Raw genomic sequence first — 11,470 nt, forward strand, 5'->3', positions numbered from 1 at the left:
AATGAAATCAATACTTCTGTAAAATGTAAGTACAAAAGCACATTTAATCTCTCATGCAATGATATCCAATCATGCATTGGATAATGATTATGTTTTCTTAGGCTAAAATGAGAAAAAGAATTTACAGCGGCCATCGACTTCCAAAATACATGAAAACCCAATAGTACATTGATTTAAAAAAAAAAATTCAAAGAAATGTAACTTAAGGTAAATATCTCGTTCAGAATGGGGTAAAACAAATCATGAACAAATGCTTAACAACTAAATTCCTGAGTTAAGAGCAGACTATTTAGAATTGACTCTTCTAATCTGCCTGATTGTCATATTTTCCGTGCTAAAACCAAAGACATTGAAGTCTCTTTGCATAGATGAAATTGTAATAGGTATTCATAACAACCTGATTGACCCAATATTCTAATATCAAAATAATAATAATAGTAATAGGCATTTATATAGCGCCATCTATCTAGAATAATTCTATTCCGAGGCGCGTTGTTATCATCATTACCCGGCTTTACTCGAGCTGCCTTTCAGCGCTCATGCATTCAAGGATTTAATCCTGCCAGGTACCCATTCACCTCACCTGGGTTGAGTACAGCACAATGTGGATAAATTTCTTGCTGAAGAAAATTACGCCATGGCTGGGATTCGAACCCACACTCTCTGTTTCAGTCAGAAAAAACAGACTAATCCACTGGGCCACAACGCTCCCCACGCTCCATGATGATGATTATCAACATCATCACGAATGTTCCACTTATCTGTTGACTGGGAGCATGCTAACACACTCTGCATTAGAATTGTGTCATGTGACCCTTTCTAACGACTGTATCAGTATCGGAGCAAACTCTTCCATTTTCCACTGAACAGTTTTAACAATATTTTTTTGTCATAATACTAATGATATGCATCACTTATATAGCGCTTAATACAATATTTTGAAGCGCTGCATACCATTAACCTGGCTTTAGCATGACTACCCTGATCAGGCGCTCAAGCATCAAAGGAATTCCTTCCTACCGGGTTTCCATTTACCACACATGGGTGGAGAGTGGCAATCACCACAAGCCTCATCTAAGAAAATATACTGATTCATGCGAGAGTTTAAAAACACAGGTGGAAGACCACTCCCCTCTCTCTCGGTGGTCCAGATTTTTTTTTTTGGAATGCAGCTGTCGAATTGTTACATACAAAGATTTTGCACAAAGCCCCTGCATAATGAAATACATGTTGAGAATAAAGCAGCACATGAGCAAAGCATCAATGTCGTCATACGATGGGACATTCTAGAGGAACCACACCCACGATCTCAACTGATGATTCGACGGGGACGACCCCTCCGTTGACCTCCAGACGTCGTATACAGCCCTTGAACTTGACGGCATCTGGGTTTGATACTGTCAAAGGAAAAGTGGGAGAGCAGTGTATTAGAATGCCTGATTTCTTTAAAGCCATTATGTAATCAATCGTAATATACCAGTATTGTAAAAAATCAATGATTGTTTCCATAACTATTTGCTGTTTTATGAAGGCAGGATTATTTTGTGAAATGGCTGTGTGTACATTAAAATAAATATGCTACGAGAAGGCTGACATCTCCCCCTTTTCCATTATCAGAAATGTATGTGAATAATAATGTTACAGCAATGATGATCTTAGACATTCACTACCCATTCAATGCAATTTTCACCTTATTGAAAAATGAAACAATTGTACGGGGAATGTTAAAGGTTTGCTGTAGAACTTTCATTACATTGAAAATACAACTTATGGGCTTCGATCACCTCTAATCTTTAATCTGACTGCATTCGAAGGCCACCATGGACACCGAGGTATTTGCTCCTATGTATTTCAGCGTGACTGTGGCATGGACCAGTGACGGCCTGGTGGAAGATTTGCTGACAGACAATCAATTCGTGAGAGGCTCAAATCTCGCTGGTTCCAAGATTTTTTTTTCTGACTTATCAGATCGATCAATGCGTTCTTATTTACTGGGTGAAAGCTATGAATTGCATTTTCAATATAATGGATAATTGCACTTTCATATGTGCTAATTCAGCACAAAAGGAGATCATAAAGTAAACTAATTTTCCAGAATTCACAAAGGTGGTTTTAAAAAGCATTGGGTGAACCCATGGTTTATGTAGATTTGTGTAAATTACCCTTATTTACCATGTATATTAAAAAATGTCCAATGCTGATGCGCCTTTTTGTCACAGTGCACCAAATTGACACCTGTTACCATGGTTATCCATGAGTCCACTGTTTTGAATGAATGAGTCCATTCTTCAAACGGTGGGCTCATGAATAAAATAGCATATTTAGCATAGTAACAGGCGTTAATTTGGCACACTGTGACACCACCACCACCATATAACAGGTGGCCCTCATCACTTCTTACTGGGGCCAGCAGATATTTATGAATGACGGCCTTTCCCCAGGAACAGATTTTATTTAGCAACCTATCAGTGGGACACCAAATTTCTAATTGGCTATTTATATGCAAAGAACCTTCCCTGGCAACTTACTGTTGGGTTTGTAGTGGCTGGTCACATTTAACAGCCTATCAGAGGGAAATGATTGTAATACTTACATGGGTTACCACCCGCATAGAACTGGTAACGCTCATCTCCTGGAAGTCGAACAGTACCCCTAAGATTGTTGGCCATGTTACCATCAACAGACAATTGCCAAAGACCATCTATCTCTGTCACTTGAACCACATGCCACTGGTAGTCACAGACCGTGAAGTTGTTGTGTGCTTGGAACGGGATCATGGCCATTCTCCGACCAGTGTACAACTTTAGGAGAATCTATAGGATTAAGCGTAAGGACAGATTATTATTTTATTTTTGATTTGTGAGTTTTATCATCTTTGTTCCAAGTGACAAAAAGGTAATTGAGCAGGCTATTGTTTTTTTCAACTGAATGTCTTTCAATATATTTTTTTTTCCAATTAAATCCACATCTCTTAAAAATCACATACAGCTATTGAAATATGAATTACATACAAAACTAATATGATCAATGATATCCCATTACCCTTGTGTCCAGGTTTCATGAACAACATGTAGGCCCATATACTTTATATATACTATATATATATACTTACATTATATTTAAGAAAAAAAATTAACCTTGGTTAATATTTCAGTGTTGACGACGCCCCCGTCAGAAAAGCAGCGCATATAGTCTCGTTCTGCTTTGCAGGCAAGAAAAATAAACTTGCATTTTCTGTAGAGCCCCCACCCCTCCCCACCTCACCCTAAAGTTGTAGATTATGGAGAGAAAAATGTTTTGTAATTTCTGCTATTTGTTTCTTCTACTGTTTAAACAAACATGTGGTGACGAAGTTAAAAAAAATTTAGGGCTTCCATATACTACTTTTCTATATAGACGTCATATAACTTGTTTTTCAAAGAGTAAGACTCGTTGTTTTTGCAAAATTGAAGCCATTAATTTAAACTTTATATTCATAAAGTTTACACTGGGTTCTAGGGGATAACATCTGTGTTCGAATAAAGCCAAGAAAAATAATTTAGAGAAAAAAAACATGATATCCCTATATGCAAATAAACATGAAAGGAACATTTGCATGTTAATATATGCAAACTGGTTGAAGGAATTGTATTCATGAAATCTGCATGTCAAATGTACTTACATCATGATCAGAAATTACGACTGTAACTCCTACACCGTCAAGATCTGTTGCCGCAAAGAGAAGACCATCTTTTTGCGCTGTTCTAAACTCAATTAGGAGTTGAAAATCAGATCCGATTTGCTGTTGGTTTGCTGTAGGAAGAGATGACATATATTTTTTCAATACAACACATTACTGAGAATATTGCTGCATGATAACTGAAAAATGTTTTTCAATGTGTACTGTCTTTGGTAAAAGTGTTTTGTACTGTGTACTATCTTTTGTAAAAGTGTGTTGCACTGTGTACTATCTGTCATAAAAGTGTGTTGCACTGTGTACTATCTTTGGTAAAAGTGTGTTGAACTGTGTACTATCTTTGGTAAAGTGTTTTGTACAGTGTACTATCTTTGGCAAAAGTGTGTACATGTAGCAATGTGTACTGTATTTGGTAAAAGTGTGTTGCACTGTGAACTATCTGTCATAAAAGTGTGTTGCACTGTGCACTATCTTTGGTAAAAAGTGTGTTGAACTGTGTACTATCTTTGGTAAAGTGTTTTGTACTATGTACTATCTTTGGCAAAAGTGTGTACATCTCAGATCAAAGATTGTTGCACTGTGTACTAACTTTGGTAAAGTGTTTTGCAACGTGTACTGTCTTTGGTAAAAGTGTTTTGTACTGTGTACTATCTTTTGTAAAAGTGTGTTGCACTGTGTACTATCTGTCATAAAAGTGTGTTGCACTGTGTACTATCTTTGGTAAAAAGTGTGTTGAACTGTGAACTATCTTTGGTAAAGTGTTTTGTACTGTGCACTATCTTTGGCAAAAGTGTGTACATGTAGCAATGTGTACTGTATTTGGTAAAAGTGTGTTGCACTGTGAACTATCTGTCATAAAAGTGTGTTGCACTGTGTACTATCTTTGGTAATAGTGTGTTGCACTGTGTACTGTCTTTGGTAAAAGTGTGTTGCACTGTGAACTATCTGTCATAAAAGTGTGGTGCACTGTGTACTGTATTTGCTAAAAGAGTGTTGCACTGTGTACTATCTTGGGTAAAAGTGTTTTGTACTGCGTACTATCTTTATCTGTAAAATGATATATAAGTTAACGTGAAAAAGGTTGTAAACCTGTATTTCCTTCCCTTCTTCATATTACACATGGTGAACCGTAGACCTTATCCCCTTTATAAACTCCACTATGCAATCCTACAAAGATCATCGGATATATAATTGTTATAACTGATTAATGATAACCCACACAAGTTCTAGATTGAATGTAGAACTGTTTAAAAGAGCTTCAAAGAATAATAAGGAGAAAACAATGTTTGAAATTTGGGAATCATCCAAGTATAGTATGTGCAATATGGTGGAAAATGAAATGTCAAATCTGAAAACACTTCTGGATATTGTATTAATTGAACTTTACAAGCATAAAATTTTGTCATTTCTAAAAAAAACTCAGATAAAATAATTTTCTAAATCTTGACTTTTGATGACCAAAATAGTATTTTGGCTTATTAAGGAGAACATGGCATCACGGTTTATTTGGGGTTTTGAGATGGATGGTCGATAACCATTTTGTGACAAAAATTTGCTTCTTTCTTGGATTCTTCCCTGTATGAATGGGAGAAAGCTCACCTAGAAGAGCATGGCCAATGCCCTGGAAATAATGTCCTGGTTCGGTATTGGTGTAGCAGGTTACAACTCCATAAGAATTGTTGGCCGTTCCTCTCAGGTCGATGTCAATGCCATTCAAACGGAACTTTCGTATACAGCCATCGAAACCATCCTACAAAGGCAAAAGTGATGTTAAAGATATTTTCAGACATTTGAAAAAATAATAATGATGATTACAATATATAGAAGTATAAGCGGTAGTACTACTAGTACTAGTTGAAGAAGAAGAAGTAGTAGTAGTAGAAGTAGTAGTAGTAGAAGTAGTAGTAGTAGTGGTGGTGGTGGTGGTGGTAGTAGTAGTAGTAGTTGCAGTAGTAGTAGTAGTAGTAGTAGTAGTAGAAGTAGTAGTAGTTGTAGTAGTAGTAGTAGTAGTAGTAGAAGTAGTAGTAGTAGTAGTAGTAGTAGTAGTAGTAGTAGTAGTAGTAGTAGTAGTAGGAGGGGTAGTAGTAGAAGTAGTAGTAGTAGTAGGAGTAGTAGTAGTAGTTGTAGTCGTTGTTGTAGAAGTTGTTGTAGTAGTAGTTGTTGTTGTAGAAGTAGTTGTAGTAGAAGTAGTAGTAACAATAACAATACTACAAAAATAATCATTATCATAACAAGTGGAATGCCTCTGGCCGTCTCACCTGCATCACGCGGTTCAATATAGCAGCAGTGCTGACTTTGCATACTACTCTAACTCGCACAAGATGTTCAGTGATACATGGTTACTCTTATGTCCTCTTTTTATGAACTAGACCAATAAACTTACAGACATATGATGGTTATTCAACAAAAAACCCCAACATGGCCAAAGTTCATTGACCTTACATGACCTTTGACCTTGATCATGTGACCTGAAACTGGAACAGGATGTTCAGTGATACTTGATTACTCTTATGTACAAGTTTCATGAATCAGATCCATAAACTTTCAAAGTTATGATGGTAATTCAACAGATACACCCAATTCGGCTAAAGTTCATTGACCTTTGACCTTGGACATGTGACCTGAAACATGCACAGGATGTTCAGTGATACTTGATTACTCTAATGTCCAAGTTTAACGAACTAGACCAATAAACTTTCAAAGTTATGATGGTAATTCAACAGATACCCCCGATTCGGCCAAAGTTCATTGACCCTAAATGACCTTTGACCTTAATCATGAGACCTGAAACTTGCACAAAATGTTCAGTGATGCTTAATTACTATTATGTCCAAGTTTCATGAATCAGATCCATAAACTTTCAAAGTTATGATGGGAATTCAACAGATATCCCCAAATCGGCCAAAGTTCATTGACCCTAAATGACCTTTGACCTTGATCATGTGACCTGAAACTTGCACAAAATGTTCAGTGATGCTTGATTACTATTATGTCCAAGTTTCATGAATCAGATCCATAAACTTTCAAAGTTATGATGGGAATTCAACAGATATCCCCAATTTGTCCAAAGTTCATTGACCCTAAATGACCTTTGACCTTGGTCATGTGACGTGAAACTCATGCAGGATGTTCATTGATACTTGATTAACCTTATGTCCAAGTTTCATGAACTAGGTCCATATATTTTCTAAGTTATGATGACATTTCAAAAACTTAACCTCAGGTTAAGATTTCGATGTTGATTCCTCCAACATGGTCTAAGTTCATTGACCCTAAATGACCTTTGACCTTGGTCATGTGACATGAAACTCTAATAGGATGTTCAGTAATACTTGATTAACCTTATGGCCAAGTTTTATTAACTAGGTCCATATACTTTCTAAGTTATGATGTCATTTCAAAAACTTAACCTCAGGTTAAGATTTGATGTTGACGCCGCCGCCGCCGCCGTCGCCGTCGCCGTCGGAAAAGCGGCGCCTATAGTCTCACTTTGCTTCGCAGGTGAGACAAAAATGAAAACTATAATTATTATATTATTGATATTACTATTATCATCATCATGTATCAATATATTTACTTTTTTTATTATTATCACCATGATTATTATTTTTTTCATTATCATTATCATGTCAATAAATAATAATATTTAGAAAAATTCACTACTACTGCCGCTTTCTTCCTTTTTTTTATTTTGCCAATGTCCCTTAGTGATGTATTAATCTATCTTTGCCACATTCTAACAAGAAATAGGTCTATAAGCCTACCCCAAAATGAACACAGTTTGCTTGAATACAGAGACTTGCTTGAAATCTTCCCCAGGGAGTTGGGATAACAGTTAAAAAGAATCACTCACTGACAGAAACACTAATAAACCATTTGACTAAAAGTAGATAAAAGAGTGAATACTTCCAGGACACATTTCCCCCTCCAAATACAGAATTAAGAACAAGGAGGACTTAACACACAGGTCTTGCACACAATTCTACAAAATATGGGAAGAGGATATTGCATTTAGAGTAAAAATACATGTGATTATGAAAAAGTTAACAATAGGAAAATTATGATAATCCTCAAATCAAGGATTTTTCTTTTTCAATTTAAGTAGAAAATATATCAATTGTGTTCACTATGATTAAAATCAAGCCGGTTAAATGTTCAAAAGGTCTTACAATATCCTCCTCTAAAATATTCTAGACCAAAAGTTGAAGAGGAAATAAATACTCAATAAGGTGGGAGGGTATCAAAACACATATGTATTGATTTGAGGTTGTAATAAAAAAAATATATTAATTTTCACTTGCTCTTCTCATGGTCTTCTACAGCTGTTATGCAAGCTAGGGGGTTTTCAATTAATCTGTTGTTGGAGCAAGATACTCCTTTATTAAAAGCGGCTAACTTTGTTTTGTGTTCAGGTCAAGGATAGTCTCTAGGGGTTGGGACAAATTTCTTCCTCATGAATTGATAATGTATTTGTATAGGTCTAGTTTCTTTAAATACTAATGCTGGATGTAGGATACATGTTACAATATCAAGGCTTCCGCGATTAAAGATTTGACTTAATCTAGAATCCATTTCCAAGTCAAATTGATTGCTTACATTGCCTAATAAAATAACAACTATGCCATATCCTCTTTTCTTTGTTATATATGTAAAATGCTACCGTCAAAATGGTATAATCATTACGTTATCACCTATAATGATAAGCATCATCATATTTGTCAGCATCTTCATCACTTTAATCATCCATCACCATTAATCACCATCAACATCACCGCCACCATCATCATCACATCTACATACAGCTTCAATCTGTGACTGTACATGGTGAAGGGCTGCATTATACATAGAAATGAAATTAATTCAAAGACACAAACAGAGCAGAGCTTACCCCATAGATGTTCGGTGACTGTCGGTTTAAAGGAAGACCACCTATATAGATCGGTGACTGGATGTTGAGATTCTTCCTACCATTATTTGACTTTGCCCTCTTTCGTTTGGTACCATCAACTTGAAGAGACCCTGTCTTTCTGTTCCGAGAGATCTCAATCTGTGGATAAAATGATCAAGACTCTCTTGTTTAATTATTATTATTTGTTTGTCGTCACCTGTGCCTGGGAGGCAAAAGGCGAACTGGATCACTGTGACTCGCAGGTCTCTCCTCCCCATATAACTGACTGGAGGGAGTACAGGTGGACCACTTCTCCTACTCTTATAAGAATAGTGCAATGGGTTCTTAACGTGCAAAGGTGGTTACTCTCCTCTACACCATTTAACGTCCTATCCGAGGGACAGAATGTTTTCCACTGTAACATAGCCTGCATCTATGAAACATGGGATAGACGTTTACAAACAACGCACTGGTTTCAGTCATCCGCCAGGGGTGGACTGGAACCCACGATCTTTGGTTCGATGGGCAGACATGTTACCGACTGACTGACCGACTAATTGGTGATTTGATACTGTTAGCAACCAGCCATCCCCAAACCAACAATTAGTCTCCCATAATGAAGTTTGGGATTTTTATTGAGTTTGAAAAGTGAATCCTAAGCTTTAAAACGATACATAACTTGTCAAAATTGATGAACCTAAATAAGTACTTGATTGAATGCAAGCATTTAAAATAATAAGAAGAAAACAAAGTTTGAAGTTGGAGGTGTACTCAAGCATGAGAAGTACACATTATATATTCTCAGTTAAACTTTTAAAAAGTGGTGTCAAAGAAAAATTTGAATCTTGAGTTAAATTCAACGTTACAACTTGACAGAATAAAGAACAGGAGTTATTTTTTCAGAGAGGCTTTGTTGTTGTTTTTTTTTTTGGGGGGGGGGTTGTTTGAAGACCAAATTATAATGCTATTTTGGCTATTAACAAAGAACTTCCCATGGCGATTTATTCTTGGATTTGGGGTGGCTGGTCACATCAGAAGTTAACAAAATATAAGAAGTCATCAATAGCATCATGAAAGCCACCGCTATAGGTAAATGATAACAGGAAATGATCTCTTACCGTATGCCAGTAACCATCATCGATCACAAAGTCCGAGTCCATGAACACCGGCGAGCTACCAATTTTGAAGTTAAAAAACACGAAACCTTCCATCAGCTGTAACGCAGCATAGTAATTCTCAGTAGGATCCGACATGTAAAAGATCAGGCTATCCTTCTTGGTTGTTTTTAATTCTATTGTGATCTCAAATCTATAACAGAAATTTTTTAAAAAGAAGAAAAAAGGATGAAGTCAACTATACAGAGACCTCAAATCTATAAGAATGGAAAGTGCAAAAGAAATCGGGATAGTTACAGATTTTTATTTAGGCCCTATAGGTTGAAATTGTCATATTCTATCTTCTCTAAATGAAAAATCATATAATCACAACTCTGTTGACACATGGCAATGCAAATAGAATTCTGGATGATGAAAAGCACAATAAAGCTCTTACCCTATGGTAACCTCAAATCTACGTGTATGAAAGAAAATAGCAAAAAATAGGATCATCGCATTATGCACATTTAGGCTAAAAATATAATTGATCTTCTGTACAAATAAATATAAAAGTGTTTATATACAACAATGATATATATTTCAAGCTGGGGAGATTTTCAATATAGGCAATGATGCTCACAAATTGAGTGTTTTTATTAAAAAAAATTGCAGTGGGATTAGATTAAAATTCATGATCACATTATTGTTGTACCATATTCCTGCTTAGCTTTCGAATAGTGTATAGTACTTTTGGTTTCCAATACACTTGTTTAACTCCATTCAAGATGAAAAAAAAATGTTTTTTTCTCTTGCATATTATGCTGCAATCATTATTGAAAATATTTATTTCATACAGGAATAATGGAAGATTCTTAAGCTTATCTGTCAATTAATTGCTGCAATAATGATGACTTCAGGCATCATCTATAGGTATATATATGAAAATAAGACGTTAAAACTGGACGCCCCGTGTATAGCCTCATTTGTATGGTATATTTTATTTGTTACAAAGCACACGAGTCAGATATGAAAATTCATACAAATCAAACTTACAGTATATCCCTTTTTGCATGTTTTTCAATTAGTGTTCAAAAGAGGTTTATCAATTTTGGAGGCCATATAACTCAAAGTATGACGCATTCAGATTGTTTATTCAAGTGTACATGTAATCGAACCCTAAAGAAACTCATGCAGGATATTCAGTGATACTTGATTAACCTTATGTCCAAGTTTCATGAACTAGGTCCATATATTTTCTAAGTTATGATGACATTTCAAAAACTTAACCTTAGGTTAAGATTTTTATGTTGATTCCCTCAACATGGTCTAAGTTCATTGACCCTAAATGACCTTTGACCTTGGTCATGTGACATGAAACTCAAGTAGGATGTTCAGTAATAACTGATCAACCTTATGGCCACGTTTCATGAACTAGGTCTTTCTAAGTTATGATGTCATTTCAAAAACTTAACCTTGGGTTAAGATTTGATGTTGACGCCGCCGCCGCCGTCAGAAAAGCGTCGCCTATAGTCTCACTCTGCTATGCAAGTGAGACAAAAAAGAGGGAAACAAAAATATTACACACACCAGATGAAGAGGGAAAAGAGGGAAAAAGCGATAAAGGCACACACACACACACAGATACACCCACCCAGAAACGTTATCATCGTAATCATCACACACAAGAGCACACTCAAAGATCCATTGTATTTGTATATATGAATTCAAATTAGGCATAAATTCTAGGTACTAATAATGATCTTTCTAAGTTTGCATTTAAACAAAGAAACAGTTGAACATGAAAAAAGTCAC

The 11,470-nt window shown here is 35.9% G+C and overlaps 1 protein-coding gene across 1 annotated transcript; it reads right to left on the reverse strand.

Annotated features, from left to right (window-relative positions):
• Nucleotides 1-681: 681 nt before the first annotated feature.
• LOC121431082 (laminin subunit alpha-2-like) lies at nucleotides 682-9,909 on the reverse strand. The gene is made up of 6 exons (XM_041628563.1): nucleotides 9,683-9,909; nucleotides 8,565-8,723; nucleotides 5,276-5,426; nucleotides 3,662-3,792; nucleotides 2,594-2,813; nucleotides 682-1,397 (listed from the first exon to the last, which is right to left on the reverse strand). The coding sequence occupies exons 1-6, from the start codon at nucleotides 9,815-9,817 to the stop codon at nucleotides 1,270-1,272; spliced, it is 924 nt and encodes a 307-aa protein (XP_041484497.1). The 5' UTR covers nucleotides 9,818-9,909; the 3' UTR covers nucleotides 682-1,269.
• Between the last annotated feature and the right edge of the window lie 1,561 nt (nucleotides 9,910-11,470).

The sequence above is a fragment of the Lytechinus variegatus genome, chromosome 17 (genome assembly GCF_018143015.1).
Source record: "Lytechinus variegatus isolate NC3 chromosome 17, Lvar_3.0, whole genome shotgun sequence".
Lineage (NCBI taxonomy): Eukaryota > Metazoa > Echinodermata > Echinoidea > Temnopleuroida > Toxopneustidae > Lytechinus > Lytechinus variegatus.